Source organism: Zonotrichia albicollis, chromosome 18 (genome assembly GCF_047830755.1).
Source record: "Zonotrichia albicollis isolate bZonAlb1 chromosome 18, bZonAlb1.hap1, whole genome shotgun sequence".
Lineage (NCBI taxonomy): Eukaryota > Metazoa > Chordata > Aves > Passeriformes > Passerellidae > Zonotrichia > Zonotrichia albicollis.
The window spans coordinates 12,921,916-12,944,274 of NC_133836.1; the positions used below are offsets into that span (position 1 = coordinate 12,921,916).

Below are 22,359 nucleotides of genomic sequence, written 5' to 3' on the forward strand. Positions count from 1 at the left end.
ACGCCAGGGGGAAGTGGGCGGGCACAGGGAGTGAGCCCGCTGTGGGATGTACCATTAGAGTCCGGAGGGGGGGGACGGCACCAAGCAGGAATGCACCATTGCGGCGCGAGGGGGGCGCGGTTGTCATGGCGACAGGGCTGGGACGCCGAGGCCTAGCACAGTCCCGGCCCCGCGGTTGCGGCTGATTGCTCCGATCGCCCCGGTTTCCTCCGGTTCCCCAGCACTCCTGGAGGCCGCCGGGCCCAGAGGTTACTCCAGCAGCCTGTCCGGGTAGGGCGTTGCCTGCACCCCAGGCTTGGTGGCCCCATTGTTCCCGGGCCTGGCCCGCACCATGGCGCACCTGCTGGGCCACCGCGGCTGCATGGAGAGCCTGCGGGCCGACCTGCGCGACCTGCAGGCCGCCATCGCCGACGTGTGCTCGCGGGCCGGCGCCGTGCGCTTCCCCTCGTGGAAATTCCCCGACAAGGTGTCCTGCGAGCTGGACATCGCCGTGCTGCTGCAGCGCTACCGGCACAGCGACAGCGAGCCCGAGTTCAGCCAGCACGCACACGTGGTGCTGCTGGAGCTGCTCATTGACAGGTGAGAAGGGCAGCTGTGTCTGACCTGCTGAGTTATTGGTACAGGGCTTGCAAGGCTTGCAGGACGAAGAGAGAGACGAGAATGTTGACCTCGTGTTCAGAAGGCTTGATTTATTATTTTATGATATATGTTACATGAAGACTATACTAAAATGAATAGACAGAAAAGTTCTCAGAATGATAGCAAGCTAAGAATAGAAAAGGAATCAATAACAAAGTTCTGTGTCCAGGCAGAAAGCAAGAACAGCCCTGCCGTCAGCGGTCAGTAAGTCCAAACATTCACAGAAGACCAATCACAGAAGCACCTGTTGCATTCCACAGCTGCATATAACCATTGCTTACATTTGTTGCTCAGGCCACAGCTTCTCAGAAAGGGGAAAAATCCTAAAGAAAGGATTTTTCACAAAAGATATCTGTGACAAGTTATCCCAGTCCTGGGGGAGCTTTTGGGCACCTCAGCACAGAGAGGACTCAAAGGTGTTAATTAGAGAGCACCCAAATGAGGGCTGAGGGTGAGAGCACCTGGTATGTTCAGCTGGAACAGAGAACACTGAGGTCAGAGCTCAGTGGGGCTGCAGCTCCTCCAGGGTACAGCTCTGATCTCTGTGACCAGAAATGGGATTCAAAGAAAGGCTGGAGCTGTGCCAGGGAGATTAGGCTTGATATCAGGAAAAGGTTCTTCCCCCAGAGGGTGCTCAAGCACTGAACAGGTTCCCCAGGGAATAATCACAGAATCAGCTGCATTGGAAAAGACCTTGGAGATCATCAAGTGCAATCTGTGACATAACAGCACCTTATCAATTAACCCATGGCACCACGTGCCACATCATAGCCCCGAGGCTGCCAGAGCTCCAGGAGCCTTTGGCCAATGCCCTCAGGCACAGGGTTTGATTGTTGGGGTGTCTGTGCAGGGCCAGGAGTTGGACTGGATGATCCCTGGGTCCCTTCCAACTCGGATATCCCCTGGTTTTATGAAATCTTTTGGATGCTCTGTTCCCCGTGTATTTCCATGGTGCCAGCACCACGGCCTCATGCCCTGCTGAGCTTTAAAACCCAACTCCCTTCCCTGCTTAGGGCTCCCAGCACAAACTGGCCACAAAGAGGCAGAGCCAGAGGTGGAGCAGATGGGACAGGCTGGTTAAACTGCCTCCCAAAACCTTGGACTCACTCGGACACAGCTGCATCGACAGCCCTGGGAGGCCAAAGCCCCCTTTGCAGCCTGAAATAAATACAGCTCTGGTTTAAAAGATGAGCCATTCCCACTGAGCTGTTGGCCCTAAAATCAGGATTTGCAGCAGCACAGGTACTCCAAATCTTTGGGGGGAGCTTAATCATGGCTGCTCCATGAAGTGATCCACACCTGGGCAGTTCCAGGAGCACCAATGCCACCCTCCTGCATCCTGCTGCTGCAAATCCTGACTTTAGGCCCAACAGCTCAGTGGGAATGGCTCATCTTTTAAACCAGAGCTGTATTTATTTCAGACTGCAAAGGGGCTTTGGCCTCCCCGGGCTGCTGATGCAGCTGTGTCCGAGTGATTCCAAGGTTTTGGGAGGCAGTTTAACCAGCCTGTCCCATCTGCTCCACCTCTGGCTCTGCTTCTTTGTGCTGGGAGCTCTAAGCAGGGAAAGGAGTTGAGTTTTAAAGCTCAGCAGGGCATGAGGCTGTGGTGCTGGCACCATGGAAGTACATGGGTGTCTTGGTTTGGAAAGCCAGGAGTCTGCTAAGGAAGGCAGGAGCCTCCCTTGAAATGGAGAATGTGAACTCTCCCCATCCCTCCAAATTGCTAGAAATTTTAAATTAAGGGGCTCTCAGGCAAAAATATGGGAACAGTAAATAACAGTTCTTTATTAGGGAAGGAAAAAAAATAAAAGGATAAAACAAACAATGCAGTACACTAGAACAACAGTGACAGAGTCAGAACCCAGCCTGACACCCTGTGGGTCAGGGTGTTGGTGGCAGTCCCATTGGAATTGTGGCTCAGCCCTCCTGCAGTGCCAGGGGTGGTTCTGCTGGAGCAGGGATCCTGTAGAGAAGGATGGATTCTTCCTCTGAAGATCCAGTGGAAGGAGAGGCAGCTGCTGTTCCTCTGGGAATCCAGTGGAGAAGCCATGCTGGTGTCTCAAAACCTCTGGATTATATCTGGGTAGGAATGCTTGGCTCCTCCCCCTGGGCTCCCATCTCCCAATGGGATGCTGTAGTTCTTATCAGCCATGCAGGGACATTCAATAGCTGTTATCAGCAATGTGAATGTGGTCACTCAGAGAGAGAGATAAGGCAAACTGCCCACTTGACAAAGGTAATCTGCCATACAGATGGTAATTGAAAACATCTTGCCTTGCAATCTTCAGCAATGGGGAACAAAGCATCCCATAGACTCCATAAAACCGGGGGTATCCTGAGCTGGGAGGGACGCAGGGACCATCACTCTGTCTGGGTGATGGGAGGGGTCCCATCCAGCATTCCCACCGTGTTTCCCCTTTTCCCAGGCTGCTGCTGCTGCTGCAGAGCTTCACGGGCTACGCCGAGGCGCTGCTGAGCAGGCGGGCGGTGCCGGCGCCGCGGGGCCCGGGACCCGGCATGTCCGCGGGGCTCACGGCCAGGACCTTCTGGAGCTCCATGCTGAAACTGGGCGCCCTCTGCCAGCAGCTTCGCGACCAGGTGGGACATCTGGGCTGGGACATCTGGGGACGTCCCATGGGCTGAGTCACTGCCCTCCCCTCCCTCCCCGGGTTTGGATCGTGGTGCTTCTCGCCACGCCAGATGTGCCAGATGTGCGTGCAGCCTCTGAGTGCTGCCCCTGTGTCACACATCTGTCCCCTCCCAGCCCGAGTCTCTTCCCTCCACTGCATCCCTCCTGCTCCAGGACCTCGGGATGAGTGAGCTGGGCTGCCTCCAGAGCTTGGGAAATAAATATTCTCCCACTGCCAAAATGCTGCAGCTCTGCTGATCCCACTGTGGATCTGAGCTGCCTCAAGACAGTGAAATAAGTGGTGGTGAAAGCAACCCATCTTGCATTTTATTTTCCCCAAAATGATCTTTCTCATGGAAAAGTCTCACAACAATCCAGGAGGCCAAATCCAGGGGTGGGACAGAAGGGATGCTGGGGAGCTGGGGAGGAGGTTTTGCTGCTGAGGCTTCCCTTTAGTCACTGTCCCTTGGCTGCATTGCTGTCCCATCTCCACACCTGATTTAGGCTTTTATGGGTCATTTCCTCTTTGATCCGGGTTCTGGTTTTGTTCTGTGCTCTCTCCCTCGGGAGAAGGGTTGCAGGTGGGGCATCCCCACACAGCAATCCACTCCACCCTCTGCTCCCCAGGTTGGGAAATGTCAGCAGGAGCACCTGAAATCCATCTTGCCGGAAGTTTTGGAGTCAGGAACTGCCTCAGAGGATGCCCAGCCCAGTTCTGTGTGCCCAGATCCCAGTGCCCAGCCCAGGGCTGGCACCAGCCCGGCTCTGAGCACCCGCAGTGTCCCCACACAGACCCCGGGGTCGCCCCTGGGCTCCTGTGACAGCTGCTCCAGCGCCCAGGCCAGCCTCCACGAGGTGGGCAGAGCCATCACCAGCATCTGCCAGAGCCAGAACATCCCTTCAGCTCTCAGCAAGTTCCGGGAGGTGCTGGAGGACGGCACAGGGAGAAGGAACCTCTCTGCAGCAGACATGAGCTACTGGGCCTCGGAGCAGAGCAAGGACCTGTCCCGCATCAACAAACACCTCCAGGGGCTGCTGCAGCAGCTCAACCCTGTGAGGGCTGAGCTGGAGCAGATGGGCAAGCAGAAGGACAAGCTGCAGAAACAGGTTGAGGACTTCTTCAGGAAGCTGCAGGCAGAGAAGAGCATCCAAGCAGAGCAGCAGAAGGCAGCTGAGCAGAGCCTGAAAGCCAAGGAAAAGGAGCACTCTAAGGCTGTGGCCAGGCTGGAGGAGGAAAAGGATGAGCTCAGGAGAGGTACAGAGCTGTCCCCAGCTGTTCCAAGCATCCCCTCTGTCCTGGGCTGGCACCCTCCCGGGCCCAGGGGCATTTGCAAGAAGAAGAACAGAGTCCATGGGCAAATCTTGGCCCCATCCCCACCATCAGGGCTTCTTGTAGGTGCTGGGGGATTTTCCCTGCTGTGAGCCCAGTCCTGGGCAGTGGGAGCTGGTTGTGTGTGTCCTGTCACTGGATGAAAACACTTTGGTGTGGCTGCTTGCTGCCCCTTGGTTGGGTTGTTTTTGAGGAACTGATTAATGAGAAGGTTTTGTTCTGGTTTAGAAGCTGCTCTGCTGGAGGAGCAACTCTCGGCCCTGAAGGAGGAGCTGGCAGCGAAGGAGGTGGCTGTGCAGGAGCTGGGTAAGGGGCTCACCCAGGGCTCACACATCCCCCTCCCCCTGGCCTCACAAGTGTGTCACAGCCCTGCAGCCCCCAGCGACCCCAGCGACCCCAGACTGGGCTGTGGAGCTGTGGGGATGGGAGAGGATGGGCCTCCTTCACAGCAGCACCCCAGCATCACCCAGTGCCAGAAGGGGCTGATGCTGGGGCAGGTTTGGGGGGGTCACAGGCCTCCTGTCAGACCTGCCTCCCTCTGCCAGGGCCTGTGGAGGCCATGGGGTGCCCCTGAACCACAGAATCATGGACTGGTTTGGATGGGCAGGGATGTTAAATCCCATCTCATCCCACCCCTGCCATGGCAGGGACACCTCCCACTGTCCCAGGCTGCTTCAGCCCCAGTGTCCAGCCTGGCCTTGGGCACTGCCAGGGATCCAGGGGCAGCCACAGCTGCTCTGGGCACCTGTGCCAGGGCCTGCCCACCCTGCCAGGGAACAATTCCTTCCCCCTATCCTATCTAACCTTGCCCTCTGGCAGTGGAAGCGATTCCCTGTGTCCTGTCCCTCCACACTCTGTCCCCAGTCCCTCCCCAGCTCTTTTGGAGCCCCTCTAGGCACTGGAAAGGGTTCTTAAGCTCTCTCTGGAGCCTTCTCTTCTCCAGGCTGAGCACCCCCAACCCTCCCATCACCTCCATGCTCCTCCAGCCTCTCTCTCCTGCCCAGCCTGGGCCATGGTGGCTCTGTCTCCCCAGAGCTCTCCAAGACCGCCTTGCTGGAGGAGGTGAGCACCACAATGGTGGCCCGGAGCCAGGTGCTGGAGCTGGAGGAGAAGGTGCAGGTGCTCACAGGCCAGAGGGACAGCCTGGAGCAGGAGCTCAGTGCCACCAGGGTGCAGCTGGAGCAGGAGCTGAGTGCCAGCAGGGTGCAGTTGGAGAAGGAGAAGGTCCATGTGGAGAGCCTGCTCCGGCACGAGGAGGTACGGCCGGCTCCAGAGCCTGGCAGGGCTGTGGGAATGGGGGCACAGCCCCACACGGGCTCACGCCCAGCACAGTCCCTGCAGGCCAAGCAGAGCACCCTGCTGCAGCAGCTGGACAGCCTGGACAGGGAGCTGGAGGAGATGCAGGCCAGCCTGGGAGAGGCTGAGGAGGACAAGGCCCGGCTGGCCGAGCAGCTGGAGCAGAGCCAGCAGCAGAGTGGCAAACAGCTCCAGGAACAGCAGGTGAGTGCTGGTGCCCAGGTGTGGGACACAGCCTGTGTAGCCATGGTATGTTCTGAAAAATCCTTTCCTTAAGATTTTTGCTCCTGAGAAGCTGAAAGGCCTCAGGAACAAAATGTAAACAATGATTATCTGCTGCTGTGGAATGCAACAGGTGCATCTATGATTGGTCTCATGTGGTTGTTTCTAATTAATGGCCAATCACAGTCAGCTGCCTCAGACTCTCTGTCCAAGCCACAAACCTTTGTTATCATTCCTTCTTTTTCTATTCTTAGCCAGTCTTCTGATGAAATCCTTTCTTCTATTCTTTTAGTATAGCTTCAATATAATATATATCATAAAATAATATGTCAAGCCTTCTGAAACATGGGATTAGTTCCTCATCTCTTCCCTCATCCTCAGACCCCTGTGAATACCATCACAAGCCTGTGCCACAGGGCTGCCAGAGACAGGCACTCACTGCCCTGCCCACACCCACAGCCAGAGCTGTCCCAGGAGGGGCACTCTGGGACCCAGGGTGGCATTGCCACATGGCCACATCCTCATGGCATTCCCTGGGGAAGAGGCCTCTCCCTCCACCCTGTGCCAGACAAGGCTCTGGTTGAGTCAGGGCAGAGGAGAGCAGCAGGAAGGGACGTCTTGAGGTGCTTCCACATCTCCAGTGTTCTGTTCGTGGACACCTGGACATGCTCCACACTTTGTGGTTGGTGCTCCTGCTCCCAGCACACACAGGGATCTCACAGCTAGAACCCTGCACATTGTCCATTTCCAACTGCCATGGGACATCCTTATCATCAGGGAAGGGTGGGAGCCTTCCATGAGGGGCTGAGTCCTCACTCTGGCAAACTTCACCCCCTCCCCACTGTGCCATGCAGGAGCTGCTGGACACGCTGCAGCAGGAGAAGCAATCCCTGGAGCAATCCATCCTGGAGCTGCAGGCCAACACATCCCAGCTGCAGGAACAGGCACAGGAGCTGAGGGAGCGGGAAAGGCTCCTGGTGTTCTTCCCTGATCTCCACACGCCCACTGAGACACAGTTTGAGAGTAAGGGAGCAGATGGGTTTGTGCCTTGGGGTCTCCAGAGCTCCCAGGGGATCCTGCTGGCCCCAGACACTCCCACTGACACCCAGGAAGGGCTCAGACCCCGTGTGAAGCTGTGACCATCCCAATGTGCCTCTGTGCATCCCACATTGGGGCCAGGACATTGAGCAGGACCAGGACATGGCAGAGCTTCCTTTGCCCACAGGCTTGGGTCCCAGCTGCCACCCCCCAGGCTGTGCCACTGCTCCGTGCCCAGGGCGGGCAGGAGGGGTGCCCACACCTCTGAGCAGACAGGCAGCAGCAGGCTGGGCTCTGTTGGATTTTGTCTGCAGGCAGTGGGAACTTAACAGAGGACATGAAGAGTCAGCTCCAGGCCAACAAGATCAGGATTGAGGTGCTGGAGAGGGAGAACACCCAGCTGGAGGCTCTGCTGGCCAAGGTGAAGGCAGCAGCCGAGCAGGGCGTGCTCAAGGTGAGCTGGGTGCCCCAAAACCACCCCACGGCCCCCAGGTATCCTTTGGGGACCCTGGGAGGGCCAAGCCCAAGCTCCTCATGCTGCTGGGAGGTTGCTGTGGTTTAACTGGTGTTGCCTGAGGTGCCCAGGGCTGGTTCCAGCTCCTTTCCATCACTGTGGCCATTGTGCCACCAGCTGTGGTGGCCAAGGGACGTGACTGGAGCTGAAGCTGGTGGGGGGAAATTTCACCTTCTCTTCCTTTCCCCAGCTCATCCCACAGGCCCAGCTGGGGTCCCAGCTCCTCAGGGCAGCCAGCAGGCAGGACAGTGGGTGAGTAGGAGCCAGAGCAAGGGGCTGGGGCAGGTTCCTGCCCTTCCTCCCCTGTAACTGCTCCCCCCTGCAGGCGGCTCAGCGGGAGCAGCGGGGACAGCCCAGGGCTGCCAGGATGCACGGACAAGGGCTGGCACAGAGCTGCCAGCAGCCAGCACTCCAACAGACTCCGGGCAGAGCCCTCCCCCCAGGCCAAACCCTGCCTGTTGCTCCCAGTGCGCCACCTGGGGCTCAGCCTGCCCTCGCTGCACACCGGGGCTCACCGCAAATAAACACGGATCACTCTGCATTTCCTGACACAGAAACTTCCACCAGCAGCACCTGCCCTGCCCAGGGGACCTCGTTACTGGGTCTTGGTGCGTCAGGAAGGGAAAGCTGGGCTCTGCCTGCTTCCTGGGGGAGCTGCTCCAGGGACGTTGCTGGGCGCTGGGATCAGTCACCCTTGGCTACGCTGCTGCTGGATCCCCACAGGAGCCCTGAGGTTGATGCCAGGGCACAGTTTGTGCTGGCTCCTGCCAGGAACCAGTCCCAAGAGGGGCCTGGGATGTGGCCACACTTGGAAGAGGAAAGCAGAGCTGGCCTGGGATGAGAGGAGCCCAACCCACCCTCAGCCCATCAGCACAGCCACAGCCTGGGAAAGTAATTCTCCCTCTATGAGCCCCGAGGGGCTGGGAACCACCAAGCCACTGGCACAGGCTGGCCCTGACCTCTGAGCTGCCTCCCCAGCACTATGAGCCCCGTGCAAGCCCCACAAAACCACACAGGCAGCCCTTGCTCCATGTTTAATAGGGATGGACACGTGCCACATTGCAGCCTGTGGGGCAGGACCCGTGGTGTGTCCCCAGTGACCGTGCTGGCTCTGCAGCTGGCTTGTGCCATCCTTTCTAATAAGTTATTATTATAAATAAAGCATCCAACCCCTGCCCTCCCACAGTGAGGCCATGAGTCACCCACAGCCGTGCCAGCCCCAGCCCTGGCAGAGCTGTCACCCACCTCCCAGAGGGGCTGGCACTGCAGCCATGCTCTGCCTACCCTGCCACGGCCACCAGCAAATAGACAAAAAACCCAAGACTTAGAAAAATTGGTGTGAGCAGGGCAAGAGCACAGCAGGACCAGGGCTCTCCCTGCCCCAGCCCCCACCCTGTTAGACCCATGGGTGCCCCAATCTTCCCTCCCCAACACTGCCCATCTGGACCCCCCACCCCTCAACTCACACCCAGCAGGAGAGCCCAAAGTCCTTCCCTCTCCAGAGTCTGGGCACAGTGATGGGCACAGCCACACCAACCCAGCTGTGGCAGCAGGTGCCTCTCACTGGGCCACTGGGCACCCCCTGCCCCCTCCCTGTCCTTGCAGCAGCCGTGGGTCTGTCCCTGGAGTGTGTCCTCGGGCCAGCTAGCTGTCCGTGCAGCAGTTCCCTGCAAGGGAGGACAGACAGACAGCCTTGGCACAGGGAGCCTGGCAGGCTCCAGGTGCTCCCCAGGCTGTGCCCAGGGTCAGGGGGGGCTCAGCTGGCTGTCAGGGTGGTTCTCACCCAGGATGTTGCGCTTGCAGAGAGGGCAGGTCTGCTGCAGCAGGAGCCAGGGATCCACACAGTCCCGGTGGAACTCGTGGGAGCAGGGCAGCACCCGCAGCCACTGCCAGCAGGGGAGGGAGGGCACGTGTGAGCACAGCCCCTGCCGGGGACACAGCCCAGCCCTGCCGGGGACACCCCAGCCCCAGCAGTGACCAAGGCTCGGCCCAGGGGGGGGTGCAGTCCCACCTGGCTCTTGTGGAACTGGTCCAGGCACACGGCACAGCTGTCGATCTCACAGGCGCGGCTCCGGGGCGGCTTCCCAGGGTGGTAGCGCCGCGTTTTCAGCGCCAGCAGCCGCCGCCGGATGTGCTGCTTCAGGTCCAGCTGTGGGGGGAGCCGAGGGTCAGAGCCCACCCAAACCCCCCGGGCATGGCACACAGCACAGACATTCCCACATTCCCACCTCGGCATCCCGCTCCGACAGCTCCTGCCGCGACTGCCGCTGGGCCTGCACCATGACGCCGGTGCAGAGCAGCAGGGCGATCAGCAGGATGGTGTTCCACAGCTGCTGCAGGTACTTCTGTGGGGACAGCGCTGTGGGCACAGGAGCTGGAGACCTGGCCCTGCTCCCAGCCCCATTCCCAGCTCCACTCCTGGCCCCACTCCCGGCCCCACTCCCAGCCCGGCTCCTGGCCCCATTCCCAGCCCGGCTCCTGGCCCCATTCCCAGCCCCATTCCCAGCCCCACTGGAGCCCCAGTTCCATACCTGGACCTGCGAGCTGCTCTCCCCAGGGCAGATCACCCCCTGCCACTCCCCGTAGAGGCCCCCTCGGGACAGGCCACAGGTGGACCAGAGCGTGAGGGTGACTCCCTGCAAGGCAGGACACGGCATTGCTGATGGCCACAGCAGCGTCCAGCAGTGTGAGCACACGTGTCCCAGGAGGAGGAACACTGCTGCTGCCAGCTGCCCTGTTCCCACAGGCTCCCTTCCCTTCCCTTCCCTTCCCTTCCCTTCCCTTCCCTTCCCTTCCCTTCCCTTCCCTTCCCTTCCCTTCCCTTCCCTTCCCTTCCCTTCCCTTCCCTTCCCTTCCCTTCCCTTCCCTTCCCTTCCCTTCCCTTCCCTTCCCTTCCCTTCCCTCTCCCTGCTCCTGCTCCTGCTTCCCATGGATCGGAGAAGTCTGGCTGAGCACAGTCATGCCCTGCTCTCCCACTGGCAGAATGAGGAAGAGGAGGACAGACAAACATACCAGGTTCTCCAGCAGCACTGCCTGGTACGTGATCTTTGCCGTGGCCCGGAGCCCACTGTGAGCAAAGAGCAAAGTGTCAATTCCATGGACACAGCAGGATTTGGGCACAGCTCCCCCGTGCCAGGGAGCACCCCCTCCCCACAGGGATGGGCAGTGACCGAGGGGGACCAGAGGAACATGCAGGGGAGGTGACAGCAAGACCCTCCCTCGCCAGCTGTGCCCATTGACCCTGCACAGGGCTCTTCCCTCCAGCCACGTGTGACACCATGGCAGCAATCCCAATGTCCCACATGTCAGGAGGACAGACAGGGTCTCACTGCTGCTGGTGGTGAGAACAAACACCCACAGAGGTTGTGGGGATGGCGATGCCAACAGGAACCAACAGATCTGGATAATTTCTACTGAGAGTCCGAAAGCTCTTGGCTGAGGCCACCTGCCAGCCACCACTTGGGAACCCATGGAAGGGCTCCAACCCTGGGGAATGGCTGGATCTGACCCAGATCTCCCCCAGAAACACATCTAAGCCCCAGCTGGCCTTGGCATGGCTCAAAACCCCCCCAGCAAACATGATGGGCTGAGTGAGAGACCCCAGGGTGGGGGGCAGCCTGCTGGGGGACAAAGCAAGGACAAGGCAGTGACAAGGCAGGGAGCAGGCAGGGGACAGCCCAGGCCGTACCGCAGCAGCGCTCCCAGCAGCCTGGTGACATTGTCCGAGGACTGGATGACGATGACGGGCTTGGCCAGCAGCTGGGACACGTCCAGCTGCAGCGGGAGGGAAGGCAGCGGTCAGTGGTCAGCAGAGCCCGCCCGGCCCCGCCCCGGCACTGCCCTACCTCACGGATGGCGTTCTGGTTCAGCGCCAGGATCAGCAGGGCAGAGGCCCCCAGCACCAGGGCTCGCTTCATCTGCAGGGACAGCAGGGACACGATCAGGGGACAGAAGGGCTGTGTCCCCAACAAGCTCCTGTCCTGCTGCAGGAGGCACCCAGCACATCTCTGCCATGGTGAAGGGTCACAAGGGACCCCAGAGGGGTCAGAAGCTGTCACCAAGCACAGACCAGGACCCCCCAGATCTGGCCAGGAGACAGCCCAGGTGACACCCCTGTGGGTTTGTGACCTGCAAACACCACGGCAGCCCTCAGGGGACAGGGTCACACAGAGGATCACCTTGGTGACAACGGCAGTGGTGAAGGACTCCTCCTTGGCACCCCGGGGGCCCTCGGCCGGCTCCTCGGTGCCCACGGGCACCACCCCGATCCAGCCGTCAGCAGCGCTCAGCTCCGGCTCCACATCACCCACCTGCGTGGGTGGTGAGGACAGGGAGAGCTGAGACGGACCCCAAGGCTCAGGGCATCCCCAAAGCACCCCATGCCCCTGGGTCCTGGGGAGCTGGGCACAGTGTGGGGACAGAGTGGGTAACAGAGGGAAAACGGCCTGGTCGCACTGTGGGCACCTCCTCCCTGCTGCTGGCACACCCGAGCCGTGGCTGCCTGCCCTGGTCAGTCCCCAGCGTCCCTGGGCCTCCCCACCAACCCCCCAGTACCCCCCAGTGCCTCCCAGTGCCCTCAGCTCCCTCTCCTCCTCTGCCTCATTCCGTTCCCAGTGCCCGAGGATCCATCCCAGCACCCACCAGCCCAGAGTGACCCCTCGCTCCCACTGACCGCTGCCCTGCCACTGCCCTGGTCCCTCAATGTCTCTGAGCTGCCACCGCCTGCCCCTCACCACCGCCACCCAGCACCCACCGCTCTCCCCTCACCACTGCCACCCAGCACCCACCGCCTCCCCCTCATCACCACCACCCATCACCCACCGTTGCCCCTCATCACCGCCACCCAGCACCCACAGCTCCCCCTTCATCACCGCCACCCAGCACCCACTGCCCCCTCACCACCGCCACCCAGCACCCACCGCTTCCCCTCATCACCGCCACCCAGCACCACATCCCCAGCCCCACAGCCAGAAGCCCCTCAGTGTCTCCCGGTGCTCCCAGTCCCCACCATTCCCCTGCCCCCCAGTATTTCTCAGCGCCCTCCGGTTCCCACTTCTCCCCTCCCAGTCCCTGGCCGGTGCCAGCAGCACCCCAGCCCCGCTCGCTGTCTCCCCGCGCTCACCAGCACCAAGCGGCCTCGGATCTCCATCTCCTCCCGCTCCCCCCGCGGGCCGCCCCGGCCCGGCCCGGCCCGGCCGCCCCCCGCTCCCAGCACGGCCCCGCGCAGCGTGTACGAGCCGCCGGGCACCGCGCCCGCGCTGCCGGCCCCGCCGCCGGCCCCGTCCCCGTCCGGCCCCGCCGCCCCGGGCCCCGACACGGCCACCTCGACCCGCGCGGGGGTGGCGGGCCCCGAGCCGGCCCGGCCGAGCGCCAGCAGCGGGGCGAGCAGCGCCGCCCGCACCGCCGCCATGGCTGCGCGCCCCGCGCCCCGCAGCGCCCCCTGCCGGCGGGGAGGACCCTCCGCGACACACACCGCCCGCAGGGGGAGCCCGAGAGCCCCGAGCGGGACCGGGAGCGGGACAGGGACGGGGATCGGGATCGGGACAGGGATCAGGACAGGGATCGGGATCGGGATCGGGATCGGGATCGGGATCGGGACAAGGACCGGAACTGGGATCGGGATGGGAACCGGGACAGCGACTGGGACAGGACAGGGATTGAGACAAGGACAAGGACAGAGATCAGGATGGGGACCGGGACCAGGACCAGGATCAGGATAAGGGCTGGGATGGGGACAAGGACAGGGACAGGAATCAGGACAAGGACAGGGACTGGGACAAGGACAAGGATCGGGATGAAGACAGGACCGGGACATTGATCGGGACAAGGGCTGGGATGGGGACAGGGACAGGGATTGAGATGGGAACCAGGACAGGGATCAGAATGGGGATCGGGACAGGGACAGGGATTGGGACAAGGACAGTGATCACGACAAGGACAGGGGCCAGGATCGGGATGGGACCAGGACAAGGGCCGGGATAAGGACAGGGACAGGAATAAGGACGGGAACTGGGGCAGGGATAGGGGCTGGGGGGATGGAGATGGGGATGGGGATGCAGACCAGGATGAGGACAGAGAGCAGGAGAGGTGCAGTGACAGGGAGCAGGGACCAAGACTGAGACGGGGACAAGGACCATGCCCAAGCTGGACACTTGGCAGAGCAGGGACAAAAAAGGTGATGGAGACAGAGACCAGGATGGGGACCAGGAAGAGGACAGGGGCCAGGAGAGAGACAGGGACAGGGAATTGGGACCAGGATGGAGATCTAAACACAGAAAAGGGCTGAGACTGGGATGGGAACCAGCACTGGGACAGGGATGGGGCAGGGACAAGGACAAGGATGAGACCAGGGTGGGAACAGAAACAGGAACCAGGTGGAAAACAGGAACAAGGAGAGGCACTGAAAGAACAACAGGAAGTTGGATCAGCACGGGGAAAAGGCCAGGACCAGGACCAGGATGGGAACAGGGAGAGGGACCAGAAGGAGGACAGGAATCAGGAAAGAAACAGGGGCAGGGACTGGGAGCGGGAGCAAGACAGGGACAAGAACTGGGAATGGGAACAGGCAGCAACAGCAAGACAGGGACAGAGATGGACTCAGGGACCAGGAAACCAACTGTCACCAGGAGAGTGACAGGGACAGGAACAGGCACAGGGACACAGATATCCACATCCCCATGTGTGGATACAGGGACACATGGGGACACATGGGGACACAGGGACATGGGCAGCCACAGCCATGGCACAGGCAGGGACACGGGCACCCCTGGGTGACATGGACACACACCAACACCCGAGTGACCAAAACACAACTGCCCCCTGCACCGGACACCCCTCAGCACCCCCAGCCTGGGGGGTGTCCAGCAGCCTCCAGTGCCACATCCTGACCCCTGGGTGCCATATCCTGACCCCCAGGTGCCCCATCCTGACCCCTGAGTGCCCCATCCTGCCCCCAGGTGCCCCATCCTGACCCCCACATGCCATATCCTGACCCCTGGGTGCCCCATCCTGCCCCCAGGTGCCCCATCCTGACCCCTGAGTGCCCCATCCTGACTCGGGGTGCCCCATCCTGACCCCCACATGCTATATCCTGCCCCCTGGGTGCCCCATGCTGCCCCCAGGTGCCCCATCCTGACCCCCACGTGCCATATCCTGACCCCTGGGTGCCTCTTCCTGCCCCCGGGTGCCCCATCCTGACTCGGGGTGCCCCATCCTGCCCCCAGGTGCCCCATTCTGACCCCTGGGTGCCCCATCCTGACCCTGGGGTGCCCCATCTGACCCCTGGGTGCCCCATCCCGGCCCTGCTGTGGCCACGTGTGCCCAGCCCATGTGCCTGCGGGGGATTTGCTGGCTGGATTAGCTGCGGCATGGGCCCAGGCTGACCTGCTTTTGGCAGGGGCCATGCTGGGAACGGGACTCAGGGCTGTGGGACCCGGTTCCCGTGGCTGCAGGGTGCCATGGGATGGGTCTGGGTGTGTCCCGGTGTCCCTCGTGTCCCCATCCAGGTTTAAGTGCGGGGGTGTAATCACAGGGTGGGCACATCCCTCCTCCCAGCCAGAGCCGGTTTAACCACACGGTGAAACCCCGATTGCAGCGGGTCTGGCTGTGCCATAAACAACAGCCGGGAGCACGGCTGGCTCGAGAGCAGCCTGGAGTGTGGGGACACTGTGGGTTTGGGAGAAAAACACCAAAATGGGGCCTGGGGTGGCTCCTGCCAGAGCTGCCCCACAGAGGGGACATAGAGGGGTGTGAATGCTCCGTGGAGCATCCGTAGGTTTGTGGGATATGAGTGGCTTCCTGAGCATCTGCAGCTCCAGGGGACATTTATGGGTCACAGAACATGGATGGCGCCATGGGACATCTATGGGTCCCAGTTCCAAGGGACACACATGACTCCATGGCACATAAATGGCTCCTTGGGACATGCACAGATGGGACACAGGTGGCTCTGTGGGACATCCACAGCCCCCAGGGACATGTATGGTTTCATGGGATGTTTCCATGGGTTATCCATGGACATGTATAACTTCACAGGACACCCATGGGACATCCACAGCTTCAGGGGATAAATAGGGTTAAATAGGGTTCCATAGGACATGCAGAGCTCTCTGGGACAACCATGTGTCCATGGGGGACACGGGGCTCTGTGGGACATCCATGGGACACACACAGCCCCATGGGCATCCTGTTCCTGATCCCCATCTTCCAATTGCTGCACCAGAGCTCTCAACCTGTCCCTGTCCCCACCTCCTATCCCTGTCCCTTCTACCTGGCACCCTGCCCCAGTCCCTGCCGCCCTCCACTCTCACTTTGTCCCTGCCCTGCTTTCAATCCCTGTTTCCACCTCCCATCCCTGTCACTGCCTTCATTGCTGTCCCCTCTCCCTGACACCTGGCCCATATCACCATCTCCCTCCATAGCCCAATGTCCTCCCACACCCCCTCCACCCCACTGTGTCCCCCAAACTCTCACAGAGCCCCCACCTTTCTGCACACTCCATAACCCCCAGAGCCCCCTACACTCATCTCACCCTTGCCCCCCCAAATCCCTATGTTCCCCATGCCCCCAAGGCCCCCTGTGCCCCCCTTTGCCCATTCCCCATATTCCCCATGCACTCCTACCCCACACATCCCCTACAGTCCCCAAGTCCCTCCTACCCTCAAGGCTCTCTATGCCCCCATACTCCCCATACACCCTAAGCCTCCTCATGCCCCCATATCCCCTATAAACCCCAAACCCTCCCAACTCCTCCATACCCTCCCATATCACTTATAGCCCACACACTCCCCTATAATCTCCAAGCCCCCCTGTGCCTCCTCATGCCCTCATACCCCTATAGCCCCCATACCCTACAGCCCTCCATGCTCCCCCCACGTGCTCCCCATGCCCCCATACACCTCCATGCCCCCACTCCCCTCCATACCCCACTACCCCTCCATGCCCCCCATACCCCTCCATGACCCCATATCCTTCCATGCCCCCCATACCCCAATCCCCCCCCATACCCCTCCATGCCCCCCATACCCCCCACATAACTTACAGCCCCCACACCCCCCTACAGTCCCCAAGCCCCTCTGTGTCCCCATATCCCCCCTGCCTCCATCATCCCCCGCACCCCGATCCCCGACCCCGAGGCGGCGGCGGGCGCTGACCGGGCGGGCAGGGGTCGGGCAGGGTCCAAGGCCACGGGGGTGGGCGGGGGCCGGGCCGGGCCGGGCCGGGCGGGCCGGGGGGCGGTCCCGGGGAGGTGCTCGGAGCCTCCCCGGCCGCCGGGGCCGGGCAGAGTCGCCCGCAGCGCACCATGAGCGGCCGCGTCGGGGACCTGAGCCCGCAGCAGGCGGAGGTGCTGGCCCAGGTGAGCTGGGACGGAGCGGCCGGGGAGCTGCGGGGGGAGCGGGACCGGGAGCGGGACCGGGGCTGGGGCCGGGCTGTCCTTCCCGATGTGCGCCCGCATCCGCCGCGGGACCGGCATCACCCCCACCCCGCAGCCCAAACCCACCGGCAGCACTCCTGCTCCCGGCCAGGGGGGCTCCATAGCCCCCCAGAGCACCCCAAACCCACCGGCATCACCCCCGCTCCCGGCCCCGGGGTGCTCCCACCGCCTCGACCAGCCCCCACATCCCCGGCTCCAAACTCGCGGCATCACCCCCGCTCCGGCCTCCGGGGGGCTCCGCACCCCAACCCCCCCCGGCTTCACCCCGATTCCCGGCCCCGGGGACGTCCCATCGCCTTCAGCCTCCACCCCGCCCCCCATCCCTCTGCTCCCGCTGCCTCCATCCCTCAGCCCGGACCCCAAACACGCGGGCCGAGCCCCGCTATGGCACTGCCCACAGGGCCGGACCGTCCTGGGTGGGTCCTGGCGGTCCCGCCGGCTGCACCATCCCTCTGGCGGGCCCCCATCCCTTTCCCATCCTCCCCGGGACTCGGGGACCTCCTGTCTCACTGCGGGCCCTTGGGACGGTGCCCCTCTGCCACCTCCATGCCACCCTGGAGCCCAGTCCCAGGGCTGAGCCCCCGAGGTGCTGCCCACCAGGGAAGGACCATCCCGGCTGTGCCACCGGCCTGGGCTCCGCCGAGCCCGTTTTCTTCTTCCACCCTTCCCATGGGACCGGAAAACTTCCTGCCCTCACCGCCGGGATTGCAGGCCCGGGGACACCCAGGGCCGCTGATTGTCACCCACCACGGCCACCCCTGCCAGGCGCTGGGGTTTGGGTGTCAGCTGTTATCGGGGTTCAGTGCACCGAGAGGGCACCCCCGTGCCTTTATCTTATCGCCGCCTTTCAGCCCCAGCCAAATTCCACTGGCGGGCGATGACCCTGCCGGTGCCAGCACGGGGGGCAGGGGCAGGCGTGGGGCACGGTGCCCAAACCGTGCCCGGTGCCAGCCGTGCCCTGGGCGAGTGACGGAGGCGAGTGGCCGAACCCGTTCGTCCACCACCACCGGCTTTGTCCCAGGGTGAAGGAGCTAATCCCGGGTTTAATTACCCCTAAATTCAGCGGGAGATAAGCTAATCAGGCTCATTAAGGGGAGGGCCTCGGCTGGTACCGAGATTTGAGCTGTGGCCTGGTTGGGGTGAGCGGGGCCACATGGACAGGAGACTCTGGGTACCCCAAACCTCCCAATGCTGCACCCCAAAACCCTCCTGCCTGTGCTGGGGGCTGTGACCCACTGGGGGTCACAAACAGCAGGGGACAGTGTGACCAGCTCCATCCCAAAGGATGCCACTGGTGGAGACTGGTCTGCTTGGTCCCTCCCTGAGGGGACCCCAAATCCCTCAGTCCTGCACCCCAACACCCTCCTGCTTGTGTCACAGGGCTGTGACCCATTGGAGTGTCACTGAGACGGGGACATGTGGCAATCTGCTGGTGACTGGCTTCATCCCAGGGATGCCATTGGCAGGGCCTGGTCTGCCTGGTGCCTGCAGTGCCCCCTCTGAGGGGCCCCAGCTTTCCCAGCCCCCTAGCCCTGCACCCTGGCACCCTCCTGCCTGTGCCAGGGGGGCTGTGGCCCACTGGGGTGTCACTGGGCAGGGGTACACAGGGGTACACAGCCTCCATCCATCCCAAAGGACACCCCTGGAGGGGACTGCTTCACCCAGTCCCTGTGAGACACCCTGGGAGGAGCAGGGTGGTGACAGCCCACACACCTTATGCAAGGGCTTGGGAACACTCAGAATATGCCAGTGGGCCTGGGGACAGTCCCCTGCCAGGTGACTGCTGATCCTGGCTGCATGTGGGGCAGGGAGGGGCACAGGGTGGCCATCTCCCCTGGCAATGCCCCAGTCCTGGCTGGCATGATTTTTGGGGGGCACAAGGAAAGGACAAACCTCCAGCCCTGAGGTTTTTGGGGAGGATCAGGAACCCCTTCACCAACTGTCCCTCTTGTCCCCGCAGTTCCGGGAGAAGGTGCAGGACGTGCTGCCCTCCCTGCCCTCCCAGGACGACTATTTCCTGCTGAAATGGCTCCGAGGTAACCCCAAAGTGGGGCAGCGCTGGTGGGGGGAGCCCCTGTGGTGCTGGCGGGGTCTGAGCTCTCTGCTCTGCTCTCTTGCAGCACGCTCCTTCGACCTGGCCAAGGCAGAGGCGATGCTCCGCAAGGTGAGAGGGGCACACTGATTTTGGGGCACCCTGCTGGGCTGGGACAGACCTGATGTGGGACCCCATGCCCTGGGCCACCAGGGGCACCACCCCAGCCCACGGGGTTCACCCTGTCCCAAGTCTCACCCTGGCCCGCTCTGCCCCCGCTGCAGCACGTCGAGCTCCGCAAGCACATGGACGCCGACAACATCCTTGCCTGGGAGCCACCTGAGGTGAGTGTCCCTGGGCTCCCGGGGGTGGCCCTGGAGGGGACCGTCCCCCTGAGTCCCCTGGGGTGTGCGTGAGGTGCCCTGAGCCCCGGTACCCCCACAGGTGATTCGGAAGTACATGTCGGGCGGGCTGTGTGGCTATGACCGTGAGGGCAGCCCGGTGCGCTACGAGATCATCGGGCCGCTGGACGGCAAGGGGCTGCTCTTCTCCGCCTCCAAGCAGGACCTGATCAAAAACAAGTTCCGGGACTGTGAACTGCTCCGGCTGGCGTGTGAACAGCAGAGTGAAAAGGTGGGAACCTGCCCACACTCTGCTGGCCCCAGCAGCGCTTTGTGTCCACATCTGGTCTGCTCCTACCAGTCATCATCTTCCCCAGCCCTATGGGTGCCTGTCCTGTCCACTTCTCTCTGTCTGTGTCCCTGCCAGCCCATGTCCTGTCCATCCCCACCACTCAATGTCCTCCCCAGCCCCATATATCCATCTCTGGTCCATTCTTACCAGACAATGTCCTTGACAGCCCTATATATCTTACAGGTCCCTGTCCTGTCCATTTCCCTCTGTCCCTCAACTCAAAGTCCTCCCCAGCCCATCTCTGGTTCATTCCTACCAGACAATGTTCTTGACAACCCTATAAATCTTATAGGTCCACATCCTGTCCATCCCCATATGTCCATCTCTGCTCCATCTCTCCCAGCCAATGTCCTCGCTCACCAGCCCTACAGGTCCATGTCCAGTTCACCTCCCTCAGCCCCACAAGTTCATGTCCTGTCCACCCCAACCTTGGACCATGTCCCTGCCAACCCCATATGTCCATCTCTGGTTCACACTCCCACCCCACAACTCTGCATCCCGCCCATCCCCACCAGTCCATGTCCCCGCTGTCCCTCAGCCTGGGTCCCTGTCCCAGCTCCCACAGTGTCCCTTCTCCCCACACCAATGCTTAAGAGGAGGCTCTGGCTGGTGTGACCAGCCTGTTGGGGCCACCCCATCCCTGAACCTCCCCATGAGTCCTGCCTGATCCCCCTCATCCTCCCGTCCCAGCTGGGCAAGAAGATTGAGATGGTGATGATGGTGTACGACTGTGAGGGCCTGGGCCTGAAGCACCTCTGGAAGCCAGCTGTGGACACGTATGGGGAGGTGAGGGCTCCTGCCCACCCCCCTTCCCATGGACCGCAGGGGCTGGTCCCTGGATGATGCAGGAGCAGGTCCCTGCACTCCCCAGAGTTCTGGGTGGGTCCTGCTGGGTGCATGGCATGGGTGACATGAGCTCCCCCATCTGCAGATCCTGTCCATGTTCGAGGAGAATTACCCCGAGTCCCTCAAGCGCCTCTTTATTGTGAAGGGTGAGTTTGGCCCTGGGGTCCTGCTGCCCTTACCCAAGTGCTGACTCCCCCCTGACACTTCCCTCTGCCCCCAGCCCCCAAGCTCTTCCCCGTGGCCTACAACCTGGTCAAGCACTTCCTGAGTGAGGACACGCGCAAGAAGGTCGTGGTGTTGGGATGTGAGTCCTGACCCTCCCCAGCATGTCCCAAATGGAGGGACTGCATTCCCCCTCTGCTATCACCCCACCCAGGGGGGATACTCCAACCTGCAGCCCCCCCAAACCTGCTGTCCTCCCCCCCAGCCAACTGGAAGGAGGTCCTGCAGAAGTACATCGACCCCGCGCAGATCCCGGTGGAGTACGGGGGGACGCTGACAGACCCTGACGGGGACCCCAAGTGCTCCAGCAAGGTAGGAGGAGCCCCCGTGGGGTTCTTTAGGGGGGCTGGGCAGTTCCCCCACCCCACATCCTCCATCCCTTCCAGATAAACTACGGGGGGGACGTGCCCCAGCATTACTACGTGCGGGACCAGCTGGCACAGAAGTACGAGCACTCGGTCGTGGTCAACCGGGGCTCGTCCCACCAGGTCGAGTACGAGATCCTCTTCCCCGGCTGCGTGCTGAGGTGAGGGCGGCTCTGCGCCACGGGGAGTGGGTGGGTGACAGCCCCGTGTCCCCAGCCCGCCACAGCTGTGCCCTCCCTGCAGGTGGCAGTTCCGCTCCGAGGGCGCCGACATCGGCTTCGGGGTGTACCTGAAGACTAAGGTCGGGGAGCGGCAGCGGGCGGGCGACATGACCGAGGTGCTCCCCAACCAGCGCTACAACGCACACATGGTGCCCGAGGACGGCTCCCTCACCTGCTCCACGCCCGGCATTTGTGAGTGCCGAGCCCTCCCCGGGCCGCTGCGGGACCCCCCTGTCCCTCACAAGTCCCTGAGAGCCACCGTGACCCTGACACCCCTGTGTGATCCCCCCGTGTCCCTGACACCCCTGTCCCCCTGCAGATGTCCTGCGCTTCGACAACACCTACAGCTTCCTCCATTCCAAGAAGGTGAGCTACAGCGTGGAGGTGCTGCTGCCCGACACCGCCTCGGCCCAGCAGATCCAGGGGGAGTCCCCGAACCACAGCCCCTGAGCCCCCCGGGCTGCACCGCGCCCCCAGGACGGCCCCGCGGGAAGATGGAGCCGGGGCTGAGCCCCGGGGCTGCCGGACTGAGGCGGAGCCGAGCGGGGCCGGGCGCCCGCAGCCCCCCCAAACTCTGTGCCTTATGTGGGTGCCGCACCCACCGCTGCTGCTGCCTGGGCTGGGGAGTAAAGGGATGGACTGAGCGGGGTCTGCTCCGTTTGTGGCTGCCCCTGCAGCCAGCCCAGCTGCCCCAGCCCCTGAACTGCCCCCTCAGTCTCACACCAGCTCCCCCCAGATTGTGCTCTCAGACCCACAATTACCACCCAGCCCCAGAACCGCCCCCAGTACCACAACCACCCCAGCTGCTCCCAGCCCCACAACCGCCCCCTCAGCCTCACACCTGCTCCCCCCTGCCCCTTAACTTTGCCCCAGACCCAA

At 62.2% G+C, this 22,359-nt stretch overlaps 3 protein-coding genes across 5 annotated transcripts; 2 read left to right on the forward strand and 1 right to left on the reverse strand.

The window, feature by feature from the left end:
• The first annotated feature begins 67 nt into the window (after positions 1-67).
• CCDC157 (coiled-coil domain containing 157) lies at positions 68-8,901 on the forward strand. The gene is made up of 10 exons (XM_074554032.1): positions 68-579; positions 3,066-3,237; positions 3,896-4,523; positions 4,827-4,904; positions 5,632-5,855; positions 5,931-6,098; positions 6,971-7,139; positions 7,469-7,608; positions 7,859-7,920; positions 7,994-8,901. Exons 1-10 carry the CDS (start codon positions 332-334, stop codon positions 8,190-8,192), a joined length of 2,088 nt encoding a protein of 695 aa, XP_074410133.1. The 5' UTR covers positions 68-331; the 3' UTR covers positions 8,193-8,901.
• RNF215 (ring finger protein 215) lies at positions 8,690-13,111 on the reverse strand. Of its 3 annotated transcripts, none has more exons than XM_074554034.1 (10): positions 12,791-13,111; positions 11,847-11,978; positions 11,514-11,585; positions 11,357-11,442; positions 10,681-10,735; positions 10,200-10,304; positions 9,897-10,010; positions 9,680-9,817; positions 9,452-9,554; positions 8,690-9,335 (listed from the first exon to the last, which is right to left on the reverse strand). In XM_074554034.1, exons 1-10 carry the CDS (start codon positions 13,076-13,078, stop codon positions 9,313-9,315), a joined length of 1,116 nt encoding a protein of 371 aa, XP_074410135.1. In that variant the 5' UTR covers positions 13,079-13,111; the 3' UTR covers positions 8,690-9,312. The 3 variants fall into 3 exon arrangements, with proteins under 3 accessions (XP_074410135.1, XP_074410134.1, XP_074410136.1); XM_074554033.1 differs by having other exon boundaries at positions 9,897-10,013; positions 12,791-13,110; XM_074554035.1 differs by having other exon boundaries at positions 9,897-10,013; positions 12,992-13,105.
• Positions 13,112-16,880: 3,769 nt separating this feature from the next.
• Positions 16,881-22,124, forward strand: SEC14L2 (SEC14 like lipid binding 2). The gene is made up of 12 exons (XM_074554133.1): positions 16,881-17,023; positions 19,062-19,137; positions 19,222-19,265; positions 19,418-19,477; positions 19,578-19,766; positions 20,517-20,612; positions 20,758-20,818; positions 20,893-20,976; positions 21,100-21,206; positions 21,281-21,420; positions 21,503-21,672; positions 21,800-22,124. Exons 1-12 carry the CDS (start codon positions 16,970-16,972, stop codon positions 21,928-21,930), a joined length of 1,212 nt encoding a protein of 403 aa, XP_074410234.1. The 5' UTR covers positions 16,881-16,969; the 3' UTR covers positions 21,931-22,124.
• Positions 22,125-22,359: the final 235 nt, after the last annotated feature.